This window comes from Haliotis rufescens, unplaced genomic scaffold (assembly GCF_023055435.1).
Source record: "Haliotis rufescens isolate VD_foot unplaced genomic scaffold, xgHalRufe1.0.p SCAF_37, whole genome shotgun sequence".
NCBI classification, from domain to species: Eukaryota; Metazoa; Mollusca; class Gastropoda; order Lepetellida; family Haliotidae; genus Haliotis; species Haliotis rufescens.
Genome location: NW_025964079.1, coordinates 1,621,948 through 1,640,833, shown reverse-complemented (window position 1 = coordinate 1,640,833; position 18,886 = coordinate 1,621,948). Strand labels below are relative to the sequence as shown.

Sequence of the window (18,886 nt, the reverse complement as noted above, 5' to 3'; positions counted from 1 at the left end):
GGAAAACACATGAATACATCAACAAAGACCTGTAGTCCTTAATGAAGTCAACACTATTAACGCCACAGGTAAGGATGACCAGTGTCATATTCGGTAACTTGAATGCGAGTCATACACAATATCCATACTACAAAATATGAGTCAGAGATCATTGCTCCGTGTTTATAGACCCGTGAAGATTCCGGGGTAGAATAGGTCTTCAGCAACCCATGCTTGCCGTAAAAGGTGACTATGCTTGTCGTAAAAGGCGACTAACGGGATCGGGTGGTCAGGCTCGCTGACTTGGTTGATGCATCTCATCGATCCCAATTGCGTTGATCGATGCTCATGATATCAATCACTGGATTGTCTGGTCCAGACTCGATTATTTACAGACCGCCGTCATATAGCTGGAATATTGCTGAGTGCGGCGTTAAACAACAAACCAAACCAAATCCGTGTTAATATCATTATCTGAGGCGTGAAGATCTGTATTACTACACGAGTGCATATCACCTGGGAATAAATACATCTGCAATCAGAGGGCAAAGTGACGTGTGTCTCGTTTTAGTCCGATACATTTGCTGGTGAGACAGGACATTATTAAAGTCAACGCTTCAAAATACACTTTTGTATCTGAAGATAACGTATTTATGTTTTTATGATTAAGTAATCAAATGTGAGTTAACATTGAGCCGCTTGTGTGTTGGAAGGTGTTGTTGTTTACGCTTACCTCAGATGCCCGAGGGAGGAACCCCCAAGTACTATACCCCATTCTAAAATAAAAAACATTTCAATATTCATAAGAAAGCAGAGTACATTGTCTGATTCAGACTATATCATGATCATGCGCACATAAATCACCATCAAACAGTGATGACACCAGATGTTCGTGAAAAGGTGAGCGTATCCTGCCCCACCGGTGGCACCCGTTACAAACACATGCAAAGGCAAGTCAATTGTTCACCTAAAAAAAAAACAGGAACATATGATACACTGCAAAACAGGGAAATTTGTTAAAAAGTTATAGCAAATAAATAGACAGAATGCACAAATCTATTGAGGTGGCAGAAAATATTGGCAAAACCATAACATAATTCTATTTGGAGGCTGAGGCACTAAGTACACACATCGACAGGGGCTTAATTATATAATTCCCCATACCATTGTACCTACAAACACAAAAGCTACATTCGGATAATACCTGGTTGAAGTGAAAAACATCTAAAATCTGTAAAAATTGAATCCTTTGCTAAAGTTAATTCGAATATCTCAAAGTAAGTGATCGCCAAATGTAACTGGTATATGAAAATTAATTAGGCAAAATTTAATACATATATATATATATTCGTACATACATGTCTGTATCTACAAGACCGTGATAACAAGCGAGGACATTTCCAGAATCTAGGACGAGGTCGAGATGGAGGTCGAGATGAAGATGGACATCAACGTTCTTTTTTTTGTGACAGCGAGGTTCCCCCAGGGAGGGGAAACTCAACAATAAAACAAAAAGTAATCAACCCTTCTTTTGAGATCTGACAAAGGAGGACATTTCTGTATTACTTAGAGGTATGAAGGTCACCCCTTCTCCAATAGAACAGGATTTACATGAACTAGAAACAGATATGTCTGATTTTTTTAGAACATTGAGATTACTAAATCATTTTGATATTGAAGATCGAGTAAATTATACAGCAATCTTTGGACTTTTGTATTTTATCTACATATATGTTCGGCTTTAAATAACATTTAGCGGTATTTAATTAACGATAAACCACCTCACAAATTGAAACAGAATGCACAAACAAGCTTATGATACAGTCGTAATCGTACACGCGACTATATTAATTTCTTATGAATACGAGGGCTGGTCAAAAGGTTCTAAGCCTGACTTACTTTCAACTATGGGCCATAACAAAGTGAACTAGTCAATGTAGTACATTGTTTGAGTAGTTCATTGCAAGTGTATTTGGTCTGTTGAGGCCGTTTGTATTTTACTGACAGACAGTTGAACGTGATAGGGGTCCAAATGGACACAGAATGGACAAGAACGAGTACCGAGCAGTCATCAAGTTTTTGACTGTACTTGAAAATCAATAACCGCATGTCACAAGTGTATGGGGATAAGTGCCCTAGCTATTCCACTGTTAAACGCTGGGCAGCTATGTTTAAGGCTGGGAGAACAAGCCTTGATGATGACCCTAGGTCTTGACGTCCGTCAACTTCCATCAATGAAGATTTAATCAAGAAGATAGACAAACACTTATACTGTCAGACAGACGTATTACCATTACTGAACTTGAGGAAGAAACAGGTCTAAGCCATGGGCCTATTGAAACTTTTATTTATGAACATTTACAGATGAATAAGGTATTTGCTCGTTGGGTGCCAAAGTTTCAAAATTCTGATCTTAAGGAAAAAAGAACTGACATTGCCAGATACAATTTAGAGCTGACTGAGGAGGATTCGTCAAATTCAAAAAGAGATTGGTAACGGGTGATGAAACATGGGTCTACCACTATAATCCCGAGTCAAAACGTCGTTCCATCGAATGGCACCATTCCACTTCGACGGCACCAAAGAAATGCAAGTCTTCAAGAACAGTGAAGAAAGTTATGGCCACTGTATTCTTGGATGCAAAGGGTGTCATCCTTGTTGATTACTTCGAAAATCAAAAGACGATTACCGGGGCCTACTATGCTGATGTGCTTCATCGCCTGAGGGATACTGTAAAAAAAGGGGGAATGGTGACTGCTAGAGTTCTACTACATCATGACAATGCCTTTTCTCACACCTCTCGACTTGCAAAGGCTGCTGTGCGACAATGTGGGTTCGAAGAGTTTCCTCACACTCCATACGCGCCAGACCAGGTGTTCACCCGTTTCATAAACTGAAAAAACACCTTCGTGGGAAGCGCTATGACGACAACGATGACCTCAAAGCTACCGTGAATGGGTTTTTTTCAGGGTGGCTTCGGAAAACTTCTTCCTGACAGGAATTGAAAAGCTTCACTATCGATATGAGAAGTGTATTGAAAAGCAGGGACATTTTTAAAAAAAATAAAATTAAAAACACTTTCACAATTGTTGGTTTTGTCGCTTTACTACGTGAGACAAGTATACCAAGGTTCTCCACATTGATCCCCCACTGTACTCAGGATGTAGGGAATATCGACTGTAAACACATAAAGAAACATAACGCCAAAGGCAGATATTCTTACATGTGCATTGGAGTTTCACGAACCATTGAGCTGTTGTTTTCAAGAAGCATTTGTAGTTTGTAAAACCAATCACGGATAATGCCTTAGCTTAGAACATTAGGTACAATTTCAAAGTCAAGCAATGTAGATCTAAATCAAGTCTCACTATTCGTATTATTAACAGTTATGTTTTGTAGCGAGCTATCCTCGATGTTTAACAAACATTTTAATGTTCTTTTTTAGTTAATACCTTATATACTACCCAAAAGAAGTTAAAGAACATCCGATTTTTCCATATGGCTATAGTTAATCTGTCATGGCCATAACCATAAAAAATCAGCTTTTCTTTAACTTCTTTTGAGAAGTATATAAACCCTATCAGGAGCATCAAAGCATTAAAGTACTGAATGAGTACATATGAAGTTTCCAAGGAAGCTCGTGATTGACTGGTGGTATCATTTATCGAACGAGAACCACTTCCTACTGTCAAATATAATTAAATATGTTATATAGTCAGGTTTTATCATTCTATTGTTGGACATGTAAAGTTTGAAATAATGATCAAGTTTGGCGGCGGGTGCAGTAGTGATCTTTTCAATAATAAATTACCAGTGTGTGCATGAATTTCTAATTTTTCATATGTTTATCAATCACAATCAAAAAGTGATTAGACCAGGTGTTCGCGCAACGTGAGTGTATCCTGTTCCATATGTGGCGACTGCTTCAAACACATGCAAAGGCAGGTCAATTGTTCACATGAAAAAAAACCACGGGAATGTGTGGTCTCAGTCAAAATAGGAAATTGCATCAGACATGACTGCTACTATAAACGTCTAAATGCGAAACGTCAACGCCAGAGAATAATCAGTTTCAATTATCCAAACAGATACATCAAAGGCAAAATAGTGATGAATATTTTATGTATGAATCACTGAAAATCAGTGAGGACACCGGGTGTTCGCGAAAAGGCCAAGCATGTCCTGCTTGAAGTCACGATAAGCCCATTTGCTCTTCTCGTCCTAAAACTAAAAAATATGTCTCGTCAATATAAAATATACATGTGTACATGACAGAATCAACTCATTGTTACCACATCAGGGCTTTTAAACGTTTTTGTCACACAACAAAAACGTGAACATGTAGAAGTGAGATAAAGATGTTGTAATATGTACCATATGTCCCCGTGTGTTTTCAGGTGAACGATTGACTTGCCTTGGCATGTGTTTGGGATGGATGCCACAGGTGGCGAAGGATACCTTTTCGTGAACACCAGGTATCATCACTAGTGATAGTGCTTCATAAATACATGCCTTCGTGATATAGTCGGAATCGTAGAATGGACTCAGCTTTTAGCAGATATTTCTTATGATGACGGAAAGGATGTGGATTTAGTCAAGTTAATTGTTTTAAAGAACATTCCATCAACACCCCGAAGTGGTTTACTACACGTCAGTTTCATGTGTCCTGGAAACTTGTTGAATACAGACACAACGAGGTTTCTCCATCGTAGTTGAAGTCTACAGCTAACAACATATTTAATATCCTGACAATCGATTTTTGATACCGTATTCGACGTAATTAGCGCCCAAGGCGCTCTCAAAATTGGAAAGAGGGGGCTCTTATTAGAATATAATTTTGGTGAAAGAGTTGAAAGATCGTAAATTTGTGGTTTAGGCTGACAGCCTGAAATGATACAAAAGAAAGGTCCGTGCGTATTAGACACGCCAGATATTTTTTTACAGAATTTAATTTCCCGTAATTAAGGGTGCATATAACACACGAAGGGTGCTTATTGGGATTGTTCACAAGCCAATATATTAGCAAATATCGCCGTGGGCGCTTATTAGAGCGGGGCGCTTATTACGTCGAATACGGTAAGCAAGACTACACAAATCCACGCAAACCGTAACCACCTACACATGTAGAGCAATTGCTTTCAACTGTCAGATTAATTTCGTCCTTAGCGTAATCCTAATCAGCAGATGGGAAATGTTACTGTACAAAAAACTCGTCGCTGGGCGAAGCTGATGTAATAATGATTTTCAGACTTCACACTCAGTCGTGACGTTGCAGCAGATGAGTGTTTGCAGTGGACGGCGATGGCAGCGTGTACTCTGATGACAACAGTTACAGGACTTATGTTTACAGACATGATGCATGAATGCCCTACCACCTTGGTAGACGCTTCTCTATACGGGTGTTTCGAGCTCTGCTGGAGGGACATACAGTGTTACTCGTTTTTCTTACGTGAGTCCAGGCAGAGATGCTGTCTTGCTGGAAGTCGTTACCTTGTCGGCAATCTCTCACGTGCGGTTGGCATCAACTATTACTGGCTCTATCCAGGTGAGAAAACATCACGGTGTGTATCTTTGATAAAGAAGTTGTTATCCATGATCCTCCTTGTCATGTACATCTTACTTTTAAATGCTTAATAAACACCAAGAAAGCAAAAACGTTGACATATTCCAAGTCACGATGATTTCCCATGGTGCAGTCGAAATCATACAATATATGAATGTGAAAAGGGTTTTGTCACTTTTAATATTTGTTTGTCTCACGAGGAGTGCCGTTGGTAAGTCGGAATGGTACTATCAACTCTGTTTGCAACAGGGGTTTCTAATGAATAGGAAAAGAATTTTGTCTCTTTTATTATTTCAAGAAAATTGGTGAACAGAGTCTGTCAACTCTTAAGTTATGAACGGTGGAAACAAATAAAAAATCGGAAAAAAATATTTCTCTTTCTTTCTGCCGAATGGAACTTACGCGTTCACCAGGTTTACCAAAGGTGTTTTCATTTGTATGTTGAAATGAATGTAAGGTGAAAATGTATGTGTATCTACATGGGCGTGCACTCTCTCATGACAGGAAAGCGTTGTCAGTGATTGCTTGACAATCAGGATGTCCAGGTGTTATTTAAAATTAATGTTAATCCTTCTGGTTTTTTGTCATTTTCTACCTCGAGGTTTTGTGGAATGGCTAGACGCAATACAGTCATGATGACCACCATAAAAATATTTAGTTTGTGTTCAAAATGTTGAAACAAAATTAAACTCTATTTAGTATTTATTCATTGTCATTAAATCTTTACTTTGACTTTAAGAAATCGATTATTTGATTCCTTAGTTTGATTTTATAACATGATTTCATGGTAGACATGGAGGGAACATTTCCAAATTTGACATATCAAGGACAAAAACGATGTCCAGTGCTATTCCCTACTTTGACTTGTACCATGTGTTCCCGTGTTTTTTTAGATGAACAATTGACTCGCCTTTGCAAGTATTTGTAATGAGTACCACCGGTGGTTCAGGGTACGCTCATCTTTTCGTGAACACCTGGCCCCGAGATCATGAAACTAACTTAAGACCATATTTTGTCTTAAATCGGGGATCACGAAGCTCAATCTATGATAATATCTTAAGTCTATGACAAAATTTGATGTTAAGTCCTAAGACTGCCCCTGAGTAGACTTAAGACAAAATTTGCTGCAAGAAAGATGGCGGAGGTTGTTTGCCTCACGCGTCGCCTAGAGGCTAAAAAGGAAAAAAATAGCAATTCAGCGGACATTTCGAGACCGATTCAACCCTCTTCATATGTACAACGACGAAGAGCTCTTTGAAAGATATAGATTTCGTCGTTCTACCATTTTTTCATCGTTGGTTTAATCGGTGAGGAACTGGCACACCCCACTCAACGCTTCCACAGTCTCCCACCTATTATTCAAATTTTGATATTCCTTCAGTTTGTTGCCACTGGGGCTTTTCACCTTGAAGGTTGCCCAGTCGTTTTGTCTAGCCATATTGGATAGTGTTTACAAAATCACGTTACACGAACACCGGTAATGAGACGCAAATACCATCACGCATATTTCAAAATCAGCTGCGATACCTACATCCTTGAATTCCTCAAATATTTTAGGATGAACTGCCAAATGGTCTTTGTCACCAATACCAATTGTCCAGATGAAATCTAGCAAAATAAATGCGTGTGAAAACGAACGCTGAAAATCTGCACTTGTTGGAAATGTAAACAAAGCCATCGTCTATTCGTTGAATACATTGGCTCCGCAATTTCAGAATATACATGGGAAGAAAAGCGTAGGAAGAATTATGAAATTAAAAAAAGACACATTGAAATGATTTGATATTTTCAACAGAAATTATCGAAGCTTCCGTCCTGTGCGACGCCATGACTGACGCAAAATCACGCACAACGACAACGGTATTTATCGGAAATTTTGCCAATTTCCGTTGGTTTCAATGAAAAATATAATAACAGATAACAGTACACAGATTGTCGGAATGTTTCTGATTACTTACATGTCACATTTATGTATATACGAACCCTGATTCAACAAAAGTCCCCTCGTAAAATCCCGCGCACTGTTGACAGTCAACACGCCATTTTGTAAAATTTCTTTGAGGCGAAGGTGCTTTAATGTACACACGATCATTATATCCTGCTGTTCACTGTTTTATGATATAGATCTTGCACATTTTTTCACATTTAATTTCACTTTGGGTATTAATCAATGTTCAATATGATATCATACGTGGATATAGGCCCCAAGATATATAAACCTTTGAACAATGTTTAAATATGAAATTGAAGTTTATAGTGTCGTATACGATATTTCTTTAATTTGGACAAGTGCTATAAGATAAATGTAACTGTAACTGCAACATGTATACGTATTTCTTGGGAGTGTAATAGTCAATATAATATAAATTCATATCAACAGTGTCCATGAATAGCCGTTTCATTTTATTTTATAACTAAAACTGACGATATGACTTAAACAAAATGGATACTAATTTGAGTTAAAATATATGAATATATTGTCCACACAACGGAAAACACTCCATGTATCTGTTGTTACAGTTACTTGAGTCATGTACTATAATTGTATATAAGTTTACCTCTGTCTCTACTTTCTGTCAGCCTTCCTATGTATTCCTACCGAAACCTTCCTGTATCCTTTTCCTATTGCTTTCTGGTGTACACAGTTTTATGATGACTAACTATCCTTGCCATAATTCTTTGTCAAGATCTGCATTGCCGGTTTTGTTAAATATGCATGATATTTTGTTCTCGCAGTTATCTTACTATTGTCAGTGTTCCCGATCACACTACCACACACCTATGAGAAGTATGTATATATTTATCTTACCCAATGGGTAATGATGTAATTCAACACCGTGTGGTGATCGGGGTTTTCAATTGTATTTTGTGTCAAAAGAGTCTGCGTTGCACACATAAACTCAGCCTAAGTAGTACTTCATTCACTGTATTTTTTCTGAACGAATTTTACAAATTGTGTGATATACTGCATGTCGAATGCAGAGCGTGCAGCGTGTTTGTATTTCTTTGTTTCATACAAGCTCAGATCAGAAGCGCTAATGTAACCATTGTATTGTTATTGTTGCTCATGCTAGCCGGGGACGTACATCCAAATCCTGGACCACCGAACCGTGACAACGCTGACCAGTCACTGTCTATATTTCACCTAAATGCTAGAAGTATACGTAACAAACTCTCTTATTTAAGTGAATACCTTTCAGATTACAGCGTCGTTTGTTTTACCGAGACACACCTAGATGACAGTATTAAAAATGAAGACTTGAGCTGGGAAAACTTTTACGAACCGGTACGAAAAGACAGAAATATGTTCGGTGGTGGTGTTATGATATATGTAAATAAGCTGTTATCTTTTAAAAGAAGACACGAATTAGAAAACATGCAAGACGAATCGATATGGATTCAAATATGCTTACCACAAAGCTCAATTTTATTGTGCTCTGTCTACAGACCTGAACATAATTCAGTGAACTTTTGGACTCACTTAGATGATAGCATTGAAAATGCCCTGGATATTTCGTGCAAGATTACTATTGTTGGTGACATAAATGAAAACATGTTATTGTCCAGGAGCTTAAACGTAAATGAATTACTAAATAGGAAAAATCTACACAATATCATAACCGAGCCTACCAGAATTACGAACCATACCAGTAGTTTATTGGATCCTATTATTATCAGTGAAGATATAAAAGTCATCGACAGTGGTGTAATTGATTTTGATAGTAAAATTAGCGACCATAGGGGAACTTACATTGAAATAGACACCGGTTTGCGAACAAAATTAGCATATAAAAGAGAAATTTCATGTTTTAAAAACGGTGACTTTGATAAACTCAATTCGCTCATTGAAAATACTTGCTGGAATGAATTATTTAATCAAAATTCAAATGTTGATGAAGCATGTAATCTGTTCTACAAATACTTGAATAAATATGTTAAAATATGCATTCCAACCAAAGTAGTAACCATTCGTCCAAAGGACAAACCTTGGTATGATTTCAGTTTAAGACGAGAATCCAGGAAAAGAGATAGATTAAAAAAGAAGGCTAGAAAAAGTAAAAAGGAAAAAGACATTCGGGCCTATAAAAATCAGAGGAACAAAGTAAATAACATGAAATGTCACGCTAAAGAACATTTTTACTCAAACCTCGATGAATTGCTATCAGAATTGCATGCAGAAAACAAACCCTCTTACTGGAAAGTTTTACGTTATGTTGTGAAGAACTCTGGCTCAGCTGACAACATAGCCGCTCTTAAACAGTATGACACGGACGAGCACCCGACAATTTTTACTGATATTGAAAAGGCAGAGAAACTGAATAAATATTTTCAATCTATATCTGATGTCCACGATACAAGAACAACTATGCCCGACTTCACATTTCGTACAGAGACAGAGATGAACAACATAATCATATCTAAAAAGGAAATTGAAGACATAATACAATGTTTGCCTCTTAATAAAGCCTCCGGACCGGATAAAATTTGTCATAAATTATTAAAGGAAACTGTATATTCTATAAGCGAAGCATTGTGTTTACTGTTCAATATGTCACTACAATCAAGTATATTTCCATCAGTGTGGAAACAAGCAAACGTTATGCCATTATTTAAGAAAGGTGATCACACTATCGTTTCTAATTATAGACCGATATCACTCATTAGTTGTTTAGGAAAATTGTTTGAGAGAGTTGTGTTCAAACATTTGTATAATTACTTTCATGAGAACAAATTGTTGTATAAGTACCAATCTGGGTTTCAGGCTGGTCACTCAACTGTCCATCAACTAATAGAACTTTACCACCAAATTTGTACAGCGTTAGATAACAAAGAAAACTATTGTATTGTATTCTGTGATGTATCAAAAGCTTTTGATCGTGTATGGCACAGTGGGCTTGTGTATAAATTAGAGAGGTATGGTATAAAAGGCCAATTGTTAAAATGGATTAGCAGTTACATAAGTAATCGTAGCCAAAGCGTATTTGTGAATGGGGAAATATCCAAACCAAGATACATGAAGGCTGGCGTGCAACAGGGATCCGTGCTTGGTCCTTTACTCTTTATTGTTTATGTAAATGACATTGCTGATAAATTAGACTGTATGACAAGACTGTTTGCCGACGATACATCGATTGGCATGTCATCCAATGATAACAGTGTACTGGAACGTTCCTTAAACTCAAATTTAGCAATCTTAAGTAAATGGGCGAAACTTTGGCTCATAACTTACAATCCCGATAAGACCAAATCGGTTCTATTCTCTCGCAAAGACAACAACGGAGGTCTAAAACTATATTTCAACGGAAAAGAAATCAGCTCTGTAAACAGTCATAAGCACTTGGGTGTTATACTTGAAGCCAGTGGCAAATGGTCTTGTCATATAGATACCATAATTAAAACAACTTCCAAGATGATTTACTCAATGAGAAAACTCAAACATCTACTTCACAGAAATACCATTAACAATATATATAAAATGTTCATAAGACCATACTTTGAATACGCATGTGAGGTTTGGGATGGTTGCACCGAAGGACAAAGTGAGAAATTAGAACAATTACAATTAGAAGCTGCACGCATTGTAACTGGTCTACCTAAATATGCCCCCAGGCATTCATTATATTACGAAACCGGTTGGGAACCCTTAGTTGAGCGTAGAAAGAAACGTAAACTTTGTCTTTTCTTCAAAATTAATCATAACATGGCCCCTTCCTATCTAACAGATATTCTACCCAAAACCGTTGCTGCAAAAAACTCATACAGTCTCAGAAACTCTGAAAACATCAGTGTTCCTCTCACAAGACTAAGACATTCGTGTGAATCCTTTTACCCATCGTCTATCCGATTGTGGAACTCTATTCCGTTATCAGATCGAAATTCTACGATTTCTTGTTTTAAAAATTCGCTACAAAAGCACAACCCCACGTCACCTGCGTACTTCGCTTATGGAAAAAGAAAATATAATATCTTACACACAAAACTGAGATACATGTGCAGTCAGTTGAACTATGATTTATATAGAATTGGTATAAAAGATCACCCGAACTGTACATGTTCGAATACATGTGAAAATGCATATCATTATCTCATCGAATGTCCATTGTTTAGTCATCAGCGTGAAATTATGTTAAACAGCCTTAAAAATATTGTTCATAACATACCTATTGATGTACACTTACTGTTACACGGCAATGCAGATCACGTTGTTACAGAAAATGAAGCTATATTTAAGGCAGTACAACATTATATATGTACAACTAAAAGATTCGTGTAAAGAACTGTTCATTCAATAATGTTACTCTCTCTCTCTCTCTCTCTCTCTCTCTCTCTCTCTCTCTCTCTCTCTCTCTCCCTCTCTCTCTCTCTCATCTATAGTGTTTTATGTTTTATGCATATATATTGAATTTGAAATTGTGAATATTTTGTAAATACCAGGGAGAGGGCATTCTAAGTTGGAAGAACTTGTCCCCCAATCCCGTTCACTCCTTGTGAATAAATATGTTTAAATCAAAATCATATATGAACACATTTCTCGAAGAATTGTCTTGGTCATAGAATGTTTGTATACCCTTTGATATGCAGAACAGTGTCACTGATATATATATCTAGCGATGTGCGCGTTAGTCACAAACGATATATGAATTATTCCTCTAGTTTTGCATTATATAATCAATGGGTTCATCCTTTTTTTAAATATTGTGACCACAGGTTATTAAACTGTTGTTAAATTTTATTTCTTCAAGAATTGTAAAAAGTTTTAAAATATAATCCGTGCCATGTATACACTGTTGTTGGACGATTATCCTTACATATACGATTATCCTGTGAGTGTTAATTCTATACCAACAGAGCTTTCTTCGCATCTTTTATTATATAATATTGAGACAAGATGATGAGAAATAATTACATAATAATGAACAAAAACATGTCCAATATTGAATATATTTTTATTTTTTTTGGAAATATTTTTTGAGGACTTGATTACGTAAAATTGATGTCAAACAGGTGCGTGTCTTGTCCAATTGAGATACACTGTAAACTATCCAATTGTTTACCCATTCAAGACATGACGTCAAGTAGAATGGTGTCATTTTTTTAGTAATTCATTACAATTGATGATATGGTTAGTGCTTCATTAATAATGGTGCAACGTTGGTCAACTTACACAATCAGCAGAATGTCGGAATCTAAGGACCAATTTATAGGTTAGAATCAGCCATCCATTTTCGCTATTACTTACTTTTTATGAAGTACAATTTCATCATTTCTTATGTGTTTTTTATGCCTAATCGTATACAGTTTCAATATCGATATTTGCGTTGGAATAGTTTGGTTCCTCGTGAACAAAAGAACACGAAAATATATTGTCCTTACCACAGCTAATTCTCGCCAAGAGACCTTAGTTACAATAAACAAGTTATGCCCCCTTTTCTTTGAACGCGTGTAGCCTCTGTCGCCATTTGACGTCATAGTGGTAAATCAGATTTCGTCATTTACGGCAGGCTATTTTTTACATTGAATTTACATCGTAAAACATACGGATATAACTCCATTTGATATATATTTATGTCGTTCAAATATTAGGCAGTGTTTTGTTCGCTCACAGTTTCGGTAAAGCTGCTGAATAAAAATATTTTATTTTGCAGAGATTGCTTTTGATTATGGAAATAGTTAAGTCGCTTTCATTCATATTATTTAAACATATGTCCTGTAACATCCGCAAATCAGAATCTTGCGATCTGCCATAATCGCATATGATGACAAACGCATTTGAACAAATGAAAGAAAACTGCACCTGATTTGTTTTTTTACATCTGGTTTCTTTATCCATGTTTTCTTTGTGTCATCAAAGTCACTCGGTAATGTATGCAGCTCATTCGTCACACTTCCACCATCTCAAATATTTGAATGTTGATTAATTAATAATAATAATTAAATATTGATCCCCCAGTCTACAGAAATGGGTTTAAAGGAGTGCTGACGAAAGTACAGATCATGCCATCATGGTTTATAATCGGCGTTTCCGCATGTTGATGTGTTATTGACATCGACTTCACACCGAACAAAAAAAGAGAGAGAAATTGTTACTTGTGCACACACTATAGACGTAACCATAATGAAGAATCGATCGTGGTATTTTTGCTGAGGTCGCTTACGATTGAACGCCGCAGGGATGAACACATACTCCAAAGTTCACAAAAGTTTGGACTCGATGAGACAGAAGCCATTAGTCAGATATTTTTTTTCATAGTCTGCCTCACGGTTGATTTATTTCTCATAAAGGTTTGGACAATGTCTGTGTATGGATCTGTCAGAAACTGTAGTGAATAAGTCGATTTAAGTTGGATTTAAAAATATAGTATTTTAGTGCAGAGCTCAAGATAAGCAGCGTATTTGCGAAAATAACCCCAAAAAATATTCAAACCCCAATTACTTTCAATTAACTTGCGTTCAGAAACGCATGCATAAAATGAAAAACTCGTAAATACCCATTGACGCTTATCAGCATGCGTACAAATTAGCTACCGTACACTAGACTACCCGACCGCCCTCTCATAGCTAGAATATTGCTGTGTGTGGTGTAAAATGATAAACATAAATAATAGCATTTCGTTCGATTACAGGTTTTCTAAAATGGACGCACTATGGTACTATGATTATCCAAAACACATCTGTGTGTGGTTTTGTTCACGCATGAGTTCCATTTCATTGGCGGGTGTTAGGTCTGAAGGGAAAGGATCTTTCACCATGACATAGGTATTTAATACATACCGTATTCGACTTAATAAGCGCTAATATATTTGCTAATATATTGACCAGTGAACAATCCCAATTGGCACCCCCTCTGATTGATCAGTGTACACAAGACTTATTTAATCGCGTATAATACGCACTCATGTGTTATATGCAGTTAATTATGGGCAAATAAATTCTGGAAAATTATATCTGTCGTACATAAACATTTTAGGCTGTCAGCATAAACCACGAAATTTATCTTTCAACTCTGTTTTTTTCTCACCAAAATAATATTCCAATAAGAGCCCCCTATTTCTAATTTTGAGATCGCCCTGAGCGCTTATTACGTCAAATACGGTACATCAAGAGTTAACTTTGTGATTGGTTGAATTTGAGGAAGTAAAGGAAACATGTTCTTCCTTTGGTCACGAGTTTATCGTTATATTGTAGTTGTGCTAATTGGACAACTATTCACTGACATTATTACAACAAACACGAAACGTCAGCACCAGAGAGCAACCAGCTAAAGTCCCGACCATCCGTCCAAACAGATTCCACAGGGTGTAAAAGGCAAAATAGCACTGACAATTATATGAATAGATCACTTAAAGTCGGTGATGGCGGGGCACTGTGATGTTTTGGAAAACAATAGTTTGTTCCCGAAATTTCTGTATAAAAGTAGTGTTGCCTCACGATTTACAAACAGGTTAGACATACTGCATGTGTTTTGCCACAAAATGTGTTTTGCCAAACACTGGTTGTGAGTTCAGACCCTGTAGAGATGTTTTGTCCGAAAAGACCAGCCAGGATCCCAGGATGTGTGGTGGCCGGTAGTCAGGCTATGTGACTGGTTGAGTGTCAGTCTTATTACCCTGGTGGCGTTGATCGTTGCCGATGTGTCACATGATTTCCTGGTGCATATTCGTATATACACTGCCCCTTTGACATACCTTCACTACTACTGGTTCGGGCGTTATACAACATTAATGTACTCAATCATATGAGGTCCAATCATTACATCCGTGCGTGCTCGTTAGCACCTCGCTGCTTCGTTCGTGACCAACTCGTGTTATTCCGGAACATGCCGAATTGCGACTCGTGCCCCTCTCATGGCCATTTTGGCGACCGGGTTCCGTCTTAGCGCAAACGGGCATACCTAAAACAATTGTCAACTCGGTGCATAATGGTTCACATATATTTCCCCATACTAGTATATTATATGTATTTCAGATGCAATTTAAAGCACATCGGGACATGCGGAATTATACAGTGTGATAGAACACATATAACTGTGTCTTGGTATATTTTTAGATGCAAGATATATGTAAAATCAAAAATTATTCCTGAGGAATTCTTTGACGAAGAACTTGAAATCATACGCGCATTCTGATTGGTTTGTCGTATTTTCGCACATAACATTCATCGATAGAGGGACGAATCTTCTTGCAGGTTACGGAAAGGAGCGAGTGGTGACGAATGCTCGCTGCTTGTCTTTCGAGGCGATCGGACGTCAGGTTCCGTGACATGCGCGGTAGATTGCGTGTCACTGTACCTCGATGGGGTTGATTGTTGACTTCTGTCACTGGTTTGCCTTGTCCGGACACGTTCACCCACAGGCCGTCGTCATAGTAATTGTTGCTTAAATTGCCAAATTAACACTATACCGTCACGGTAAACACTGTGTTATTATGTTGCAGACTATTACCGTCCCTACACTGGCTACACCCTGTCCCATCAGACTGACCTCTGTTACCAGTGTACACTGTGTTATTATGTTGCAGACTATTGCCGTCCCAACACTGGCTACACCCTGTCCCGTCAGACTGACCTCTGTTACCAGTGTACACTGTGTTATTATGTTGCAGACTATTGCCACCCCGACACTGGCTACACCCTGTCCCGTCAGGCTGACCTCTGTTACCAGTGTTCACTGTGTTATTATGTTGCAGACTATTGCCACCCCGACACTGGCTACACCCTGTCCCGTCAGGCTGACCTCTGTTACCGGTGTACACTGTGTTATTATGTTGCAGACTATTGCCACCCCGACACTGGCTACACCCTGTCCCGTCAGGCTGACCTCTGTTACCGGTGTACACTGTGTTATTATGTTGCAGACTATTGCCACCCCGACACTGGCTACACCCTGTCCCGTCAGGCTGACCTCTGTTACCGGTGTACACTGTGTTATTATGTTGCAGATTATTGCCACCCCAACACTGGCTACACCCTGTCCCGTCAGACTGACCTCTGTTACCAGTGTTCACTGTGTTATTATGTTGCAGACTATTGCCACCCCGACACTGGCTACACCCTGTCCTGTCAGACTGACCTCTGTTACAAGTGTACACTGTGTTATTATGTTGCAGACTATTGCCACCCCGACACTGGCTACACCCTGTCCTGTCAGACTGACCTCTGTTACAAGTGTACACTGTGTTATTATGTTGCAGACTATTGCCACCCCGACACTGGCTACACCCTGTCCCGTCAAGCTGACCTCTGCTTCCAGGTGAACACTGGACAGAATACTTGGGACAGGGCCAATCATGCATGTGAGACGGATGGGGGCTCGCTGATTAAAGTGAACACACCAAGGAAAATACAATACATCAGAAACCTGATAACATCCAACTCTGGTAGGATACAACCTGTGAAATTGTCTCAATATATTTGAAGGAGCACGGGTGGTACAGTTGTTCATGGCGTCACAATTAGTAGTCGTCAATATTGAAGGCGAATTTGAATTTGCTGTGCCATGATGCGTCCCTTAAGCATGCTAACCCATGTTTTCACATCTAATGCCTGCATGACTTCTCGTCCCACATCTAGCTGACACGCCGTGATACCACTGAAATACTGTTCAAAGCGGCGTTAAACCCAACTGTCTCACTCACTCGCTCACTTAAACTATAATATAAGTTCGTTTTACTGTGAACTTTACCATCCCTTACACAAATCCCTTTCAGAGTAGGGGGCACTCGTAGCCCAGTCGTCTAAGGCGCCGCGATGCGCTGTGCAGAGTCGCGTCCCTTGGGCACACCAGAAGCCTATGATCGTGGGTTACAATCCCGGTTCGCCCCGGTTTCTAGGTTTGTCAGCTCGTGGGTTTCACCTCAGACCTGCATCACTTGGGGCTTTCCTCCCACATAAAGCTGACACGCCGTTACATGACTTGAATACTGTTAAAAGCGGTGTTAAACACAACTCACTCACTCACTATTATTTTAAAATATTTTTCTTATATTATTTGTCACATTTTCAGTTAAATAATCAACAACCACATTTTAGGCAAGGGCCAAGGAATGTTGTTTTTTTAATTCAAAGCTTAAATATTCTCATTAAGGTATCGCTTCTTTATCGCTACCCAACAAAGAGAAATAATGATTTTCCTCTCGCATTTAGCTGATACGCCGTGATATAAATGGAATACTGTTAAAAGCGGCGTTAAACCCAACTCACTCACTCACTCACTCTTTCAGAGTACAATTCCGTGGACTTCGCTATTGGAGGAACTTTGCTATCGGGTCAGTGGGCGTGGTCAGATGGATCAGAGATCACCCATGACGACTGGGCCGAAGGTCAATCTCCCTTTGATTCGAACAAGACACGTGTTGTTATGGCGATGGCCTCAGGTCACAAGTGGAAAAGCGTCACACCTACCGAAACAGTGGGTTATATCTGCCAGCTACCCTTCGTATCGCTCAACCCATACGTGTGATACTGTGTCTGTGTGACATTGTGGGACATATGTGGGACATCGTGTACCATCTTTGTAACGCGGATGTTACCGGCAGGCCAAGACATGATTACCCTTTACACGAACACCTGGTGTCATCACTGATTTTCAGCCATTTTCCCCTTTACGTCAAATGGAATATGTTTCGGCGGAAACATATATAGGTAGGGCTCCCGGTGAAGATCCCGGTTAGAAGTGGTTTTCAGCAACCCATGCTTGTCGTAAGAGACGACTAACCATCTTCCCAAGTCAAGGGCGTTAACTGACTATAAAAGTCTAGTTTCAACCCTTGCCGAACTAGACTGGAATTTCTTGGCACGATCGTAGCGCCACTAAAAGCTATTACGAGTTATGCCCCTTCTATGTTCCTCCAACTGACCAATCCGATTACACCTCTCGTATCACATGTATTTGCTTCAAACAAAATGGCGGCGCCCTGTCAAGACCGAGGGGACGATTTTATCGCTATTCAAGGTCTATATTGTAATAAGACGGGTCTTACCTCGCGAAGTGCATCAAATCACCTGAGCACCTTGATTAAAACATGAGAAGATTTGCAACATATCTGTTGGCCCAGTTGGCGTTACACACGATTCGCAAATCCTGCAATGAACCGAAATCTGCTTGTTGAAATCCATGTTTGTTTACGAACCGGATGTGGAAACTGGACTTTTATTGTCAACTAACGCCCTTGCCTCGGGAAGATGGCGACTAACAGGTGGGTTAGGCTCGTTGACTTGGTGATGCATGTCATCGTATCCCAGTTGAGGTGAAATGGGGTTTAACGTCGCGTCCAAGATAATTGCACATATAGTCCGGACTGATGCCGATTTATAGTGCTAGCTCACTGAGATACCATACCGCAGGTT

General features: G+C 38.8%; 1 protein-coding gene across 1 annotated transcript; it reads left to right on the top strand.

The window, feature by feature from the left end:
* Positions 1-5,284: 5,284 nt before the first annotated feature.
* LOC125372158 (snaclec salmorin subunit A-like) lies at positions 5,285-18,293 on the top strand. Its single transcript, XM_048381327.1, has 3 exons — positions 5,285-5,524; positions 16,732-16,917; positions 17,761-18,293. The coding sequence occupies exons 1-3, from the start codon at positions 5,299-5,301 to the stop codon at positions 17,997-17,999; spliced, it is 651 nt and encodes a 216-aa protein (XP_048237284.1). The 5' UTR covers positions 5,285-5,298; the 3' UTR covers positions 18,000-18,293.
* The last annotated feature ends 593 nt before the right edge of the window (positions 18,294-18,886 follow it).